The 17,343-nt window shown below is 38.1% G+C and overlaps 1 protein-coding gene across 24 annotated transcripts in view; it reads left to right on the top strand.

Annotated features, from left to right (window-relative positions):
* Positions 1–17,343, top strand: part of ENPP2 (ectonucleotide pyrophosphatase/phosphodiesterase 2) — a 104,368-nt gene that overhangs the window by 20,856 nt on the left and 66,169 nt on the right. For 16 of the 24 annotated variants that reach the window (XM_070630917.1, XM_070630914.1, XM_070630916.1 and 13 more), the window contains exon 2: positions 9,800–9,902. In XM_070630917.1, coding sequence (XP_070487018.1) covers positions 9,800–9,902 — 103 coding nt within the window. Of the gene's footprint in view, positions 1–8,863; positions 9,585–9,799; positions 9,903–17,343 lie in introns of those variants that run through there. The other 8 variants (XM_008514733.2, XM_070630908.1, XM_008514732.2 and 5 more) reach the window with 5 other exon arrangements.

Here is a 17,343-nt window from a genome sequence, read left to right as displayed (position 1 = left end):
ATTTATCAGGACTTCATTCCTTTTTATTGCTGAATAATATTTCATTGTATGAATATACTTCATTTTGTTTATCCATCCATCAGTTGATAATTCTGCTATGAACATTTGTGTACAGGGTTTTGTGTGGATGTGTGTTTTCAGTTCTCCTGGGTATATACCTAGAAGTGGAATTGCTGGGTCATATAGCAACTCTATGCTTAACACTTTGAGGAACTGCCAAACTGTTTTCCAAAGTAGTTGCAACATTTTACAATCCTACCAATAATACAAGAGGGTTCCAGTTTTTCCACGTCCTTTTCTAACACGCATTATTGTCTGTCTTTTTAATTTTAGCCATCCTAGTGGATGTGAAGTAGTATGTCATTGTAGTTTTGATTTGCATTTCCCTAATGACTAATGACGTTGAGCATCTTTTCATGTACTTATTGCCATTTATATATCTTCTTTCAAGAAATGTCTATTCCAATCCTTTGATCATCTAAAAAATTGGATTATATGTCTTTTTGTTGTTGAGTTGTAAGAGTTCTTTATATATTCTAGATACTAGACCCTTATCAGATATATGATTTGCAAATATTTTCTCCCATTCCATGCATCATCTTTTCACTTTCTTGCCATCTTGGCAATAATGTCTTCCAATCCATGAACATGAATGTCTTCTCACTTATTTTGGTCTTCTATAATATATTTCAATGATGCTGTTTAGTTTTCAGTGTACAAGTCTCACACTTCTTTTGTTAAATCTATTCCTAAGTATTTCAGACTTTTTGATACTATTGTAAATGCAACTGTTTTCCTAATTTCATTTTAGGTTGTCCTTGCTATTGTATAGAAATATAACTGATTTTTTGTGTTTATCTTTTATCATGCAAACTTCTGGAACTCATTTATTAGTTCTAATAGTTTTTATAGATTCGTTAGGATTTTCTATATACAAGATCATGTCATCTGTGAATAGAGGTAGTTTTATTTGTTTCTTTATAATTTGAAGGCCTTTTATTTGTTTTTCTTGTCTAATTGCCCTGGCTAGAAGTGCAATGTTAAGTGGAAGTGGTAAGAGAAACATCTTTGTCTTGTTCCTGATCTTAGGAGGAAAGCATTCAATCTTCCAGCATTAAACACGATGTTAGCTGTTAGTTTTTTGAAGAAGTCTTTTATCAGGAAGAGGAAGTTCCCTCCTAGTCCTTATTTGTTGAGTGTCACTAGCTGTTGTTTGATCGCGAGGGGAACCACAGGGATAGCAGTTTTGCTTCCTCCCTGAGAGGGTGCGACTGTGCTGCAAAGCATGTGATAATGCCGTTCCAGTAGCAAGCATACACTTCTTCTTAGGTTTGAGTTCAAACAAATTTCTCAAGTTGAAGCTCAAATTCTTGGGGCTTTCCAATTCAAATAGAGGGTCTTTATTATGGTAGTTGAAACTTGTGCCCTCAAAGCTGTCTCCAGAGTCATCCCACCCTTCACCAAATCAGTACTGCTCGTTTTTGCTTGGGGTTAGAGAGAATGTGCAAAGGGTGGTTCATAACATTTCTACCTTCAATCTACATATAATCTCTCCATAAATAAAGAGAAATTTCCTAGAACCTATGTCACTACTAATCATCTATGATGGGCCCACGACGTTGCTAAATGCTGAGAACATGATAGCAGATAATGCAGTTTTTATCCTTCTGTATATACTAATGGCTAATATTTGTTTTCTATGTCTCAGGCACTGAGCTACTTGCTTAACACATTGTATCATTTAGTCTTCATATCAACCCTCTGTGATAAGAACTGTTATTATTTTTCTTAAAAGAAATCTGAGTTTTAGAGAATTTAAGTCATGTCTCACGCTTGAAAGTGGGAGACCCAGATTGGTTGGACTCCAGAATCCAGACTCTTAGTCTCTATATCATGTCGTTTATTTCTTCCGCTCTCTGGGAATTTATGCTCTTATTGCTGAGACAAGAGATTCTCAAATAAAACAGGGAACACTGGAGAGACAAGAGATAAATGTCTTGGGTAGAATTTATAGGTTCTTTTTTTTTTTTAAAGATTTTATTTTTTCCTTTTTTTCCCCAAAGCCCCCCAGTACATAGTTGTATATTCTTAGTTGTGGGTCCTTCTAGTTGTGGCATGTGAGACGCCACCTCAGCGTGGCTTGATGAGTGGTGCCACATCCACGCCCAGGATTCGAACCGACGAAACACTGGGCCGCCTGCAGCAGAGCGCACAAACTTAACCACTCAGCCACAGGGCCGGCCCCTATAGGTTCTTGAAATGAGGATGGTGCAGTGGGGCCTGTAGTTGTGATGGAGATTCTTATGATGATGCTGACCTTGGGGAAGGCCATGGATTAAAATTTGGAGCACAATGGAAAGAGGAGGACTTCAGGGCTGAGAAACAGCATGAGGAGAAGTGTGGACATAGAGATGAACTTGGACTCCTTTAAGAAGGGTTTGACTGTAGTGAGAGTTGCTGTCATGCATCAGCAGCCCAGCCTGGGGGCATTTGAGTCAGAATTTGGTGTGTGTGTAGGTATCTGAATACTACAATGAAGGGTCTGGATTTAGAACAGAATTTAAATAACGGAATTCATTTACTTATTGATTGTTTTTGTTTGTTTGTTTTCACAAATTGTACTCCTTGAATTTCCAGGTTTCCGAGAAGAGGCCGTAAGGAGAAGGGAGGTGGCTTGTTAGATAGGATCCCGGTTCCCCACCCCTGCTTAAAGTAGAGCAGCTCCAAACTTAGATGTTGGTATTCATTTTGAGATAAGCATTTTTTTTTTTTTATAAAGGGTTACAAACCATAGAGTTAGCCCAATAATCCTGCTGTACAGAGAAAGAAACATGAGCTTGAAGTGACACAACTAGTTAGAGAGCAAGAATTCAAGTTCAATTTAAGCTCCAGTTCAAGTTTCTTGATGCCAAGTACTTCATTCAACAAACATTTGTGGTCTACCTATTATATCTCAGGAAAGATGCAGAGCTCTGTGGAGTGCAAGGATGACTGGGCGCTGCATTCGAAGAGATCACAAGAGATAGAGATGCCTCAAAAGAGATTACAGACGATGTGGGAGCAGAGCAGAGTTGCCCATCGCTCTGCACGGGAAGGGCAAAGTCGGGGGTCGGGGGAGGGCTTCATGGAAGAGTGAGCCCTCACCTGAATCTTCACAAATGCATTGGTGTTTGCAAGGGGAGATTAGGTGGAGAAGGGCATTCTAGGCCAAAGCAAAAACATACATTACAGAATGGAGGAGTGAGAGAGCACAAATTAATAAAAGGACAGCAGATATTTCTCTAATTAAGAAAACTTACCGTTTGTTAAGCATTCTTCCATGCCAGTCATTGTGCTAGGCAAATTACATGGATTATTTCATGTAATACTCTTAAGATCCTATGAGCTGGATACAGATGAGAAAACTGAGTCTTAGGATGGAGTATTAATTCACTTAAGGGTCGTGTGAGGTCTCACAGTTAAACAGTGGCAGAACTGGGATCTGAATCCAGAAGCTTAATTTAGAATCCCATGTGTCTTGCTAAGCTGTTTGGATTGTATCCTCTAGGTCAGAGCTTCTGAAACTTGCAGCAGAATCATCTGGTGGGCTTGTTAAAACATAGATTCTGGGCTCTACCTCCTCAAGTTTCTGATTCAGTAGGTCTGAGGTAGGACCCAAGGATATGCATTTCTAACAAGCTTCCAGTGATTCTAACCTTGCTGGTCCAGGGATCACACTGTGAGACCTGCTGTGATAGGGATCCACTGGAAGGTTTTAAGTTTGGGAGGAAAAGAATCAGATTTGCATTTTGTGCAGGGTCCTCTGGGCAATGAATGAGAATGAATTACAGGTTGAATAAGAGAAGATTCAATGATACGGTGTTTGAAGGGGGCCGAGAGTGCAAACAGGAAGAGCAGTTAGGAGACAAACTTCTAATGTGTCCAGGAGAATGACGATGAAGGGATGAATCTAAAAGTGATCACATAGGAAGATAATTTAAGTACTAACCACACTCACCAAACTCTGATAAATGATGGTATTTGTTGTAATTAATAACTAGAATCTATAGACATGGTGTCTGATTAGAAGCAAGAGATGAAAAGATTGTAGAAGAGCAAAAACTGTTTTTCAGTTTTCCATAAAAAGAGATAAAGTTGGGAGGGTGAACTTGTTGTTTCTGTAGCTGCGGTTTAGATGTGTTGAGTTGAGGCCCTCATGTGGTATAGTAGAGAGACATCATGCTGGAGTGGAAAGAAGACTAAGCCGGCTTAGGAGGCTTGGTTTCCAGTCCTGGCTCATCACTTATTTGACCATTTTGGAGATGTCACATACTCTTTGAACCTACATTTCTTCATCTATGAGTGGAGTTGACAATAACTTCTCAGCCTACCCATGTGGGACTAGAAGGTAAAGGATGTGAGTCTTCAACCCTGTGATGAAACTTTTGGTAAAACAATTCTCTAGTCATATACCCACCCATTCGTGCTCAGATACCACACAGTCCACATTATAAAGCAGACTCAGTGATGAAAGCCTTGATGAGGCTCACACACATGCTGGTGAGCCATTTTACCAAACTGTTACACCCTTTCTCCATCCACCAAACGTTCAGCACGAAGGTTTCAGAGTAGCTGAAAAGCAATAGACTTAAATTGAGTTTTGAGTTTTAAAATGTTTCATTAGAAACAAGAGTTAGGAACAAAAGTTATTTCCTGGGAGTAATTCTTTTTAAACTTCAATTATGAATAAGTGTATTTTCAGTGTTTAAAGTCCACTATGACTTTACTTCAAATCAACTGCCTTAGAGGATTTTTAAAATCACTGACGAATGTTTTAAAGCTATTACCCAAATCCCTTATTTTAACTATTTAATTCTAGAGTGTTAGCAAATGAATACGTATCTCTTTGTCTTTCTTATAATTCAATGAAAACTTAAGAATTGACTTTACTGCATATGTATTTGGCCATCATAAGTGTTAAGCAATTCATTAGCTCAGGAGTCGCACTTAACACCTTCCTGCCCTCAACCCCAAACCCAATTCATGAACAAGTCTTTTTCCTAACTCTCCAGACTTCTCCTTCTCCACCACTACCATAACCTTTTTTGGTGCAAGGTGTCAGTATTTTTTGTCAGGTTTACTGCCGTAGTCTCCCAACTGATTTACAGTATCCCTTCTTGACTCCCTCCAATGAGTATCCACACTGTACAGAAATTAATACTTCAAAATCCGATTAGAATTCAACCTGCTTAACCCCTTTTAAGGCTTTCTATTGCTTTTGGGATAAAGACAATAGCACCTAACATGACCAGCGAGGCCTCACATGAACTGGCCTTTGCTAACCGCCTTCTCCACTCTCATCTCACTCCATGCTCACTTTTGTTCTTTCTGCACAAGTCAAACTGACTGTCTTTTCATCTCGTGGATGTGCTGTGCCTCCACCCCACACAGAACCTTTGTACGTCCTGTTCTGTCTAGAATCGTTTCCTCCTCTCTTATCTAGCTACTCCCACCTACCTTTCACATCACAGCTCCACTGATACTCTATGAAGACTTCCATGACCCTTCTGCCTAGATCAATCCCGAATTATATGTTTTCATAGCACCAATAACCTCTACACTTACCACAGTTGCAATTTTATGTTTATTTCTAGGTCTATTTGACTAATATGGAGGGCAGGGGACTATGTTTGGTTCAGACCCCCATATAGTACTAGTGCCCAGAACAGTGCTTGGTACACAGTAGGAGTTAATGAATGAATATTCTTAGAGGGCAGAGATTGTTCTGGTGTAAGGGCTTATGCTTAGATTCCATTGGAAGTAAACATAATGTATAGAAGTTTACAATATAAACTGAAGTCATTGAAAGATGTGACAGTGTTGGTTTTAGCTTTGCATTGTGTAAAACTAATAGCACAAGTCCTGTTTGTATTTGAAGAGCATATGCTATTTCTCCACTGGAGAACGCCCTGGGACCAGAGATTACCCATAAATCTTTGCTTCTGTGGTTTAGAATCTTAAGTGGTGTCTACTTTATACACATCTGCAGTCCTAGATTGTGGGAGCAATTGAGCCAGCTTGTTCCTCTATTAGCCGTCATAAATTTTTGCTCAATTTAGATTGGTAAATCCCTTTTGCAAAGAATGTTGTCCAGTATTTGTTCTGAATTTCCTATAGCCTGCAAGCATAGTAGAATTTAAAAATAAGACTTAGTTCAAAGAGTTGGAAAATAGAATAGGAAGAATATGTGTGGGAGCTCTTTTCTTACTTTCATAGTGCATGTGCTGTAGTTACTAGTAAGTGATGCCACCGAAAATCAGGTGGTTGGGAATTGTCTAACATTAAAGTCTTAGAAGTGTTCTGGGAATAGTGTTAAGTCAAGGCAGCCTTACCCAGTTAATTCTGCATAATGACAAACTGGATATAGGTAGTTTGAATCAGTTCATGAAAATTTCATACTTACTGCAGGAGGCAAGAATGACAACCCTCAATTACATATCTTTCAAATCTCAGTGTTAACCTCAAGCCCTCTTACCTTAATCAGAGCTTGGGAACAAGGATTCACAGAACCATTTCATGAAAAGATAGACTGTGCATTTGTATAAATGCAACTACTGTATTGCAATTAAGCAATACCCACAGTGCTGCTTTGTGCCATCAGCAAAGTAAATAAAATACTGTTCTGCTGCTTACAATTTGGAGATGATTCCCATGGAGGAACAGCCATGGTTTGTCATTAAGACATCTAAACTTTAATGTCCAATTAATAGTGATGTTATTAATAATATATTAAAATTATATTATGAATTAGTCCAAGCAATTCAACTTTCAGGGCGTAAACAGATTAACTCAGAGCAATTTATTCTAACGCTCTGTTTCTCTAACTGTGGCCCTTACATTGCTTGCATCAGAATACCCTATTGTGCCAGTTCTTCTCTGGCCCCTGAACTCCCCCTGTCTTCTCCCCATCCTCTACACCTAATGAGTCAGAATCTTGGGGAGTAGGCCATAAGCATCAGCACTTCAAAAAGGTCCCCATGGTGAGTCTTATGCCCGAGAAAGCTTGAGAACCACAGAGTGATTTCTAGGGCCTGCGTCTGTCAAAAGATTTGTTTATAGTTGTGGCTTTTCTTCTGCCAGGGGGCAGTGTTCTCTGAAATATGGCTGGATTAATAAACCATGCTGGGAGTTAATTTTAGTCTTTCTCTTTACTTTCTTGTTTACTGACCCATCCACCGGTACCTTATACCCAAATCTTAAACATGATAGCAGGTGAATTTTCTTAATTTGGTTTTGTTATAGAAGGTTTTGGACTACATTCCAGTCATTTTAGTTGAGTTTCTAGACCTGCATTATGCATTATCAGACGTTTTGGTTTTCTCAGTTCTAGATAATGAGTGGTAATTGTATTTTGTAGTTATTTGATGCCTGAGTTAGAGACTTTGGTTATCCTCCTGACAGTTAATTTATAGGCATGTCTTGTAGTAAAATTGACTTTAGCTATGATTAGGTGGTGTTTCTGTGTGTGTATGTGTACGCATGTGTGCACTTGTGTGTATGTGTGTGTTAATGAGTTCCTTATGCACAATGACCTGGTAGAAGATAAAGTTCTTTGGCAGAATGGTTAACAGAAATAGTGGCTGGGCTCAATCCTCTTAGATAATTGGTAACAAGTGCTGTACAGAAGCCAATTATAGATCAACTTGGCTTTTACGCTTAAGGCTTTTTCCCCCTGCACAGCTACTCTGCATGTCAAAAAAATTAATGGATGATGTTCAGTTCTTGAGTCTAATTTTTTTTCAAGAGGAGCCTTCATTGTCCTCAAGCTGGGTTTCTAACAATCAAATGTCAGACAGAATCTAAAGTTGTTGGACTCCGGTAAGGGCTGGGGAGGTTGACGAGAAGGGGAGGCTGGTTTTCCAGAACATTTGGAACAGTGTGGCATTACAATGCAATCACAGGATTGCCTTGATATTTTCCTTTTTGGTTTATAGTTTTCCTCTTAAAAGCAAGTCTGCATCTTGAAATTTAACATAAATAGTAGAAAAATCTGACATGGAGTTAACATCTTTCATAAGCCATGCTAAACACCCAACTCCAAATCATTTCACTATGGCACACAGACTAAAGCAAGAGACTCCTGTAGAAAAATTCATAAGCCTACTATGGCTGCAAGAGTGCAAAATTAGAAGGATTTTAGACAGGCGACATAAAGTTTGGCAGAGTGTTTTCTTTTCCTCAACTAGCTGTTCCTAAATTCTAGAATATATAATGAAACCCAGGCCTACTGTGCAATCCACCACAAACAAGATCTTGCTTTTGTGCTCTCAAGGTTTATTTGAGCCGAGCCACTGCGCCGTCAGTAATGTTGCGTGATAAGTGCCGTGTTTGTTTACGTACACACATATGCTCTGTGCCAGAATGATGGTCCCCGGGCCTGGAGAGAGAAAAATCAAAGACAAGCCTTCTTCCCTCATTTGAATCCTAAAAGTGCACAACCTTTAAATAACTTTCGGGTTTAGAGACTTGATTTCCTTGAGAAGTCGCCTGGTTGCCGTATAACCTGGTCAAGAGATTTTAACGCTCACAATAGCCTCACAGGACGCAGTGTTTGGTGGCTAGATGACAGTTGAAGTGAGAAATAACTAGGGAAACAATTCCTTAAAACTAAATTCTTGCTGCCATTGAGATTTCCTTCCTAAATTCAATCACTAATAAAGCTTCCCCATCCACCCCTTCCCCCACCAAAAAACCCCAAGCTGTCAGTTTTTTCGGGAAGAAGAGGCAGAGACGGGAGTTATTTTGTCCCTCCTCAGAGGGCAGGACTTTTTGCTGCTTAGCTGGCATTTCCAGTATTTTGATAAAACTTACTTCTCTAAACTCTAACAACGACATGGGGAAATATAATGCTATCTCTTGTGTTAGTTACAATCTTGAGAGAGTTCATCGTGAGAAATATTTGAGAAGTCAGGAGTTGCTGAGAATGTGGCAATGGGGACAGGGTCGTTTAAACTGCCAGAAAAGTAAATAAATGGGAAAGACAGGGAAAGTTATTAGGTTTATAAATTATAAAACTTTCCTTGCTTAAAGAAAATAAAGTCGTGAGGTTGACTACATTGAATAACTACATTGTAAAGCTTAAAAACTTAAAGCTGGTGGAAACCCTTTTATGGCTCTGTTTCATTTTTATCGGATAAAATACATTTGGTTTCTTTTTTAAAAACCATGTTTTTGTGAGGGAAGGAAAATGAACATGCACTGTTATTGGCCACAGCAACATAAGAAACCCTCATGTTGCCATAGGAAACCACATGAAAGTGTCTGTGTGTAAGGGGAGGGACCGATAAGGGGGTGGGGAAAAGGAGGGTGATGTTTCCAGCCTCTTAAGCTCAGAGCTGCGATTTGTGAACAAACGGTGATGAAATCAAGCTTTGGACAAATCAGAGGAGCCTATCAACCTCCCAGGTGGGATTACTTGTAGTTAATAGACTGAACTCAGAGCCCCAAAAAGCAGTGCATTCAGTGTAGGCAAAAGAGAACACGCTGCAAAAGCCTTTCCAAGAACTTCTGCCATGGCTAGGAGAAGCCCGTTCCAGTCGTTTCAGGTAGGAGAAGGATGGGATGACAGGGGCAAGACTTGATCTGGAGCATCAGCTGCTGATTTTGAATTTTTCTTTTTAAAATTAAGACAGCATTTTATGGTGCATTCTGGAAGTTGTAGGATTGGGTGGTGATGTTGAAGTCATTTGAACTGGCTTCGTATAATTTGCTTTAGTCTTGTCTGGCTGTATTTGACAACGAGATCTCTTTATTCCCTTAGGTACTATCCCTGTTCACTTTTGCCATTGGAGTCAATATCTGCTTAGGATTCACAGCAAATCGAATTAAGAGGGCAGAAGGATGGGATGAAGGACCTCCCACAGGTAAGCGTGGCAGCTATTTGCATTTTCAATCCCTTTAAAATATTATACACTAGGTAATCAATATAAACTCATTAAGAAACTCATCTTTAAGAGATAATCTTACAGTAAAACTAATTTAGTCCTAGATTTCCCTGAAAAAAAAATCCGGCTCTGTGTATAATTCAGGTGAGAGAATGTGGTTTAATTAGTAAACATTTATGATTACTTCATGATAACTGGCTTTTAAAATCTTTGTACTCTGAAGTTTATAAATGTTAAGATAAAAATTAAAACCCTTGTTAACAGGTGAGGCTAAAATAGAAGTGGTGAGAACAGGTGTTGGTTTAACATTGGAGATACATGAATTTGATTTATTATCATGTGATATAGGATGTAGTATTTGTCACCAGAAAGTTCTGACGTAGGAAAAAAGAGGCATAGAAGTAAAGAAGGCAGCGAGCTGTCTTTATGAAACTTGAGAAATTTAAGACTTTGAGATTATTTATCTAAAATAGGAAAAACGTGAAAGAGAAGAGGGGCTTAAAGAAGCTTACAGGATTGACTTGCACTCATTGTTTTTTCTTTTGGCATAAGGAAAGGTAAGTTCTAATAATGCTCCTTGACTTAACTAATAGAACCGAAGTGAAAGAGTTTCTTTCTACAATACACTGCACCATAAGCAGTGTGGGAATTCTTATAAAGGAGCTCCTTGTGCAAACGGAGGGGCTTAACTGACCAGGTCTTAAGTAATGAGTTGGTTAATTTCCTGGAAATTGGAGCTGCTGATGGTTTTATAAATAAAAATTACATATTAAGTAATGGGTACTCTAGGGGGCAATATTTTCTTGACTTTCCCTGACATCTCAGCATGTTTGTCTGCCTTCCTGTGAATTTTGCATCTCCCTGTGTTTCCTGACCTGGCTCCTCTAAAAGGCTATCACCTGTCTCTGGTTAGCCAGCATGCGATTTTATTAACCACGTTATGATACATGTATTGATGGAATACTGAGTTTTCCTTACATCAAGTAAGCTACTTTTGAGTATGCCAGAAGGTTGAAAGAATTATATTAGAAGTAGTTTAGTGAGTCAAAGTGGGGTGTGGTTGGGGTGAAGAGAAAATAGATCATAAAAATTGTACCCCCAGGGAGCCAGATAGACAAAATGAGTTGTCTTCTGTTGGGGAGGGAGAGGAGAGATCACTGGGCTGGAGAATCCTGTTTTTATTGGTAACAAATGCTGTCTTCAAAGACCTCTTTTTTTTTGTTCCAGACAAATATAACTCATTAACAATGACTATAACTGCTCACACTGGAAGGGGGATCAGATGCTTAGCGTGGTGCAGTGGGCAAGATAGCAGCTTGAGAGCCCACTCCTGGTTCTTTCCAATGCACCCTTGAAGGAGTTTTATTCTGCTTTATATCACTTCGGCTAAAACTGATATTAAAAGTTGTTTCGCTAATGAATGTACAAAATCAAGTCACTCGTTATTTTCAAAGTTGACTTTTTTTGGAAACAGTCATGAAAGTCCTGGACTGGCACCCTGGATCTATATAACTTGCTGTGTGGTCTTGGGTAAATCACTTGTGAAGGCTGTTTCCATAGCTGGACAATGAGGAGCAGGCCTAGATGATTTCTAATTTTCCTTCTGGATTAAAAAAAAGCCCATGATTCTATCCATTCTGTTTCATCGCCTCTTGAATTTGTGTGCTCTCTACTGGAGAACTTGAAAAGTATAGACCACATTTGTTAATCCTTGAATATATTTTATGTATAATAATTTATTTCCATACATTATAAGGAACAGCTATGAGAATTAACAAATCAATGCTACTTCTGGAAGAATGATATAACATATAATCTGTAAATCTACATAATCTTAAATAGACTACAAGATATTTGCTTGTTGAATTATTTAATTAAATCATTGATTATTTTAGCCTTTATAGTATCTTCTAAAATAATTTAATAGTGAAAATTCTACCTCTATGAAGCTTAGTCTTGGGCTACAATGCCATTTAAGTCTGAGTTTTAGGATTTTGGTGTGCCCGAACACTCGTTATTTTTAATTTTTCTGTTGATGTAGCTTACTGGTTGTTTAGGCGCTGTGCTTGATTTCTCTTGAATAAAGACTAGAGATGTACTTTGGAAAGTGGCTGAAAGCATCGTGCAGGGAGTTTACGCATTTTTATCTTTTTAAATGTTATATATGCCTTAGATACCACATGTAGTTGGTGATTCTGTCAGCAAGTACTTCGCATCAGAAGACATTGGGTGAATTTTTATATACGTATTAGAACAGGATACTAGGAGGAAAGGCAGCCATCCATATTCTTAACAGCGCTTTCATGTTCCAGCGAAATCCTGGGAGGCTCAGTGCTTCAAGGTTGTTTCACCAGATAGAAGGAACACAAAGGGTATTAACACATGGCCAGCTGCAGACTGACCAGAGCAAGGCCTCCCATTCAAAAGCATGCAGTTTCTTGTTTAGTACATGTGGTTCCTCAGAGTCTTCAACAATAGGTGAGAACATTCTACACAGATGCAGACCCTCTCTGCTGTACTGTGGGCTGGAGTGTTAGTTTCAAGGCTGTGGCAGTGCAAACAAACTGTTATAATTAATTAACTAGCAAACTTGTTAGCTGGATTTATTGTTAGGACCTAGTCGTCTATTGGAAATAATGGTGGAATAAGATTTCTTCTACCAGGTCATAGATAACATCTACAGATTTATTAGAAGACGTGAAATGAGCAGAGCTAACTATAACTCTGTTGGGTAAATGTAAGTAAGGTAAGTGAGATGCCTGGAATAAATTTTCAAAGAAAATGTAAATAATAAGTGCAATTCAGTTTGACATCTTTGTCCCATACACCTGATGTAGCCAACTTGCTTTACCTTTAAGATGCAAGAGAATTTTGTGCGTATATAGGTGTGTGTGCACTCATGTACGTGTGCATATGTGTGTGTTTGTGGCGTTATGGGGGAGTCTAGTTTACTAAAGTTTGTGATAGATAGTCTTTCAGTCTCCAGGTGGAAATGGGATATCCTCTGAAACATAAGCCACTGAATACTTGAAAGACAAAGGGAAATTTGTGAGCTTGTGAATAACTGGCTAATAGAGGCTTGAAATCTTGATCCAATTCATCATCATTTCTAATGGCTTGAAAGTTTAAAAGTATGTGAATGAAATTCACGAGTAAATGTGAAATGAAGAGTGTCTCTAGCAACTTCATGAGTAAAGCTTTTCTTTGTGAGTCATGGAGAAAACAGACAATAGTGATAGGAGCGGGAAGGTTGGTGTTGATTTGATAACCTTAGGAATCTCATTCTACAATGAAAAGCTGTTTAAATGGTGGGATGGTTGCATGAAGAAAACTGCAAAGCTGATGGATATATCAGTCATTACTCTGAGAGGACAACTCTCTCATGAGGGCATATCATATCATCAGACTTTATGTTAGATCTAATGTAGAAATCGGGGGAGTTTCAGTCAATGGAATGAAATTATCTGGATTAGAATCGAAAGAGGGTAGAGATTTTTCGCTTCTTTGTTAAATGGAGCTTTGGTTCAGTGATTCTTCATCTGTCTTTAAACTATACAGCATCCTCTATCTTGTTTGCATAACCAGAAATCTCAGTCTACAATAGAGTTCAACATAGATTCTTGAATCAACAAAAAAAATCAACAAATCTTCCAAAATAATGTCTTAAAAAGAACATCTAAAATTTGGAGCCTATACACAAAATTTGTAAAATCTTTGTTAATGAAAACAGTACTGAAGTTAGATTCAGATGATCCAAAATTTTAGCCAGGCCTTTGCTAGCTCATATCAGGCCTAGAGTTCTGATTGTGCAGCCAGAAAAATGGGGATAATGTTGCCTCTTTATCTGAAAAGGTTTATGAAAACAAAATGCCATATTAAGGCTAATGACCATATAAGGTGTTAAATAGATGATGATGCATTTAACTTATCTTCAATTTTGTTTGAAGGCCAGTGTCTAAATTCTCACCTTATTGAGTCAAAAATACCTGTGGTTTAAAATGACATATTTCATTGTTTGGCTGCAGATTTGCAAATCATTCAGACTTAGGCTACTGACTACCATCATGCATGCTATTTGAGTGGTTTAGAAGTTGAATTAAAGTTTTTAGTTTTTTTAAGTTTATAGAAATCTGTTTTGTTGTAGTTTATGATGTCGTTCCACATGAATATGTTGTATTTATAAAGCATTGAAAGTACAGGTGGTTGAAAACCTCCCAGGTGGACCTATTTATTAAGAAAATTGTCTATGGGGGCTGGCCCCGTGGCCGAGTGGTTAAGTCCGCGCGCTCCGCTGCAGGCGGCCCAGTGTTTCGTTAGTTCGAATCCTGGGCGCGGACATGACACTGCTCATCAAACCACGCTGAGGCAGTGTCCCACATGCCACAACTAGAAGGACCCACAACGAAGAATATACAACTATGTACCGGGGGGATTTGGGGAGAAAAAGGAAAAAATAAAATCTTAAAAAAAAAAAAAAGAAAAGAAAATTGTCTATGAAATCTGGCCCAGCAGCTGTGAAGAGGAGAGAACAGTGATGCCACGGTCATGGGTACTTATAGAAAGTGATGTATTTGGCAGGCAGAGATACTGATATGCAGGCCTGTATGTGAGGGCTGCTTCCTAAAGGACAAGGCTGTATATCAAGAAAAAAATGGCATCTTCAATACAAGAAAGTATGACCAGAAAGAGTGGATCATATACTCCAGAAGAGGCATAAGACAGTAGTAAATTCTAGCATTGGGTGGCATCTTGAGCATCATCCACATTGTCTGCCTCCTTTCCCTGCAATTTACACTTGAGAAAGAGCAGGCAGACACAGGAGAACCAGTTCTGTTTCAATGCTCTTGGAAGGCAGCATAACCACAGTCTGTGACCCGTTTCAAAGCTTTACTCCCCCTTTCAGGAAGCTCTCCGGCTGAGAACCACAGAGAATGGGAGGAACAGATAGGGTGCTGTATCTCAAACACTGACCAGAGAAAACAGAAGAAAGAATCTTCCAGCTTTAGGCTGAGCTAAATGTTTTCAAACTTAAATATTGCCTCCCTCATTGGCCATCTTCCAATTCTGAAAATTTCTTTTTGCAGAAGGATTTAGAGGGCAGTATGATTGGCAGTCCAGGATCTTTCCAATAGTCTAATCAAATTATCAATAGTTTTTCCTTATATAAATGGCACCAGAATTCTACAACACTACCTTCGTATATGTGTGGTAAGATGGAATGTTTTAGAAATAAATTTTTACTTAACTGGGTAAAAATAATTTTACTTGTTTCTATCAGAATTATGAATTTGAATGGAATAAATCATGTTTTACATTGGTATTTCTTTAAATATGAAATTATGCTTCTATGAAAATAAGGAATGTAGAGCATTGTTTTTGTGCTTGTCATATATATACGTATATATACATTTTAAAATTTGAAGTCCCTATTTAAAAAAAATGTCTGTATAGACCTGTAACATTTATTTTTTTAAGATTCTGGAACCGACTTGTATCTTTAAAGTAAAATAAGGTTATTTAAATATGTAATTAAAAAGGTAGCAATAGAATTTGGATCTCATAAAAGTATTGGCAAATGGCTCATATGAAATTCCACACTTCCATCATACTTATCACCCATTTCTGACTTGATCCTTTTGAGTTTTTTAAAAAAATTTTTTTGTCGTCTTTGTTAATTCTGAGCTTTTATGGAAGTCTCAGTAATGATCTAAGATGAAAATTACGGGATACCACAAGTTCATTTATCCTTTACTTCTCATCATACTTTTCAAAAAATTATAGAACTGAAGTGCTCACCTTGATGTTCTCTTGATTTAGGTCGAGTAAAGGCAGGTTTTACAGATCTTAGAATTCAGACTTATAATAAGTCAGGGCATCTTTGCATATTTGACCATGACCATTGAATCAGGGGCTAGAGCTTGTTATGAAGGAAGGTGACAGGGGTGGAATAGGCCCTGAAGAGGCAAAGTGAATATTGTTCTAGTCTATCACTTTATTTTATTAAAACGGGTGCAGTAGTTCAAATTCTTGGGATCAGTGGATGCAAAGAAGTATATGGCTCAATTTATCTTCCCATTTCTCTTCCTGTCATTGTCAGCTGAATCCAAGTCAGTCAAGAATGAATTTTGGCAAGTGTGTCCCTAATCCACACAGGCCCAGGAATTTACTGGTAGCTGAAAGCTGTTAGAACCCAGACTTGAGTACAATACTTTTATGAGATATATCTTTGCATTACGAGCGGCAGTGCAACTTTTTCTTAACAAAGCTGTCTTCAGTTTAAGGATTGGCAAGGAAGATTGTAATTGATAGGGTCAAGCTATTGAGTGAGATTCAATTATTTTAAAAAAAAAAGTGAAGGATCAACTTAATAATTAATGTTGTAAGAAAATAGTAAAAATAACGTTGATAAAGTGGATGAAGGGAGGTTTAAAATGGCTAAAAATTCATACAGATATTTTGAGAGTAAAGAGAGAAATAGGGAAGAGATTATGATAAGGGCAAAGCAAAGGGCATGAATGGAGGAAAATTTCAAATGTGTGCTGGGACACCATAAAGAAGAGGAGACAGACAAGCCAACAACTGTCAACATTGTGCCTTTGGGTGTCTTCTCGTTATCTCAGCTATAAGCATGGCAAAGCACGTTTGTGTGGGCAGCTCATGGGAATGAATGCTACTCAGAATTTATTAGATGGCTATTGGAATGATTTTGTCTAAGCAGTAAAGGAATAATTCAATTATAAGCATTTTTCTTATCGTTATTTTTGGTATAGGACTTTCTCTATTTTTCTTTTTTTCACTTCTTAATCCCTCCACCGCCCACAGTTTCTCATGGTCCAGCATGCACTGTTGATAGGTTGGCCAAAGTCAGTAGAAAAATGTGGTTTATGAGCCGGAGGCAAGGCACTGCATTGGAAACCCTATTTCCTAAACTGAACTCGTGTGGTTTGCATGTATTTCAACATCCCAGAAGCAACCAGGCAAAAGCATTGCACATCTCATGGTCTAGTGAATCTGTTTGCTTTAGTTGAACTGATCCAATGCCATAAAGGTTAGGATTGGATGACTCTGACTTTAAAGTGAGCAAAGCATTAAGGGATGAACAGGATGTTCAGATAAATGGCTTTCCTGAACCTAGAAATGTCACTTAACATCTGTTCTCCCTTTGCTTCTTGTGTTTTCTTGATTTTAAAAGTAATATGTACTCTTTATAAAAAAGGGAAAAGTTCATAAACTTGTAAATAAGGAAATAAAAGTACAAAGAGCATGTCATAGATAACATTTGTTAGGATATTTATCTGTAATATATGTTATATAATGTATACTTGATACACATATATAAACATGTATGTACATATATATGAGAGAAAGAGAAGTAAGAAAGGAAACAAACGAAAAGACAGTTGTAAAATGTCTTTGAAAT

Source organism: Equus przewalskii, chromosome 8, assembly GCF_037783145.1.
Source record: "Equus przewalskii isolate Varuska chromosome 8, EquPr2, whole genome shotgun sequence".
Lineage (NCBI taxonomy): Eukaryota > Metazoa > Chordata > Mammalia > Perissodactyla > Equidae > Equus > Equus przewalskii.
This window is presented reverse-complemented; position numbering and strand designations above follow the sequence as displayed.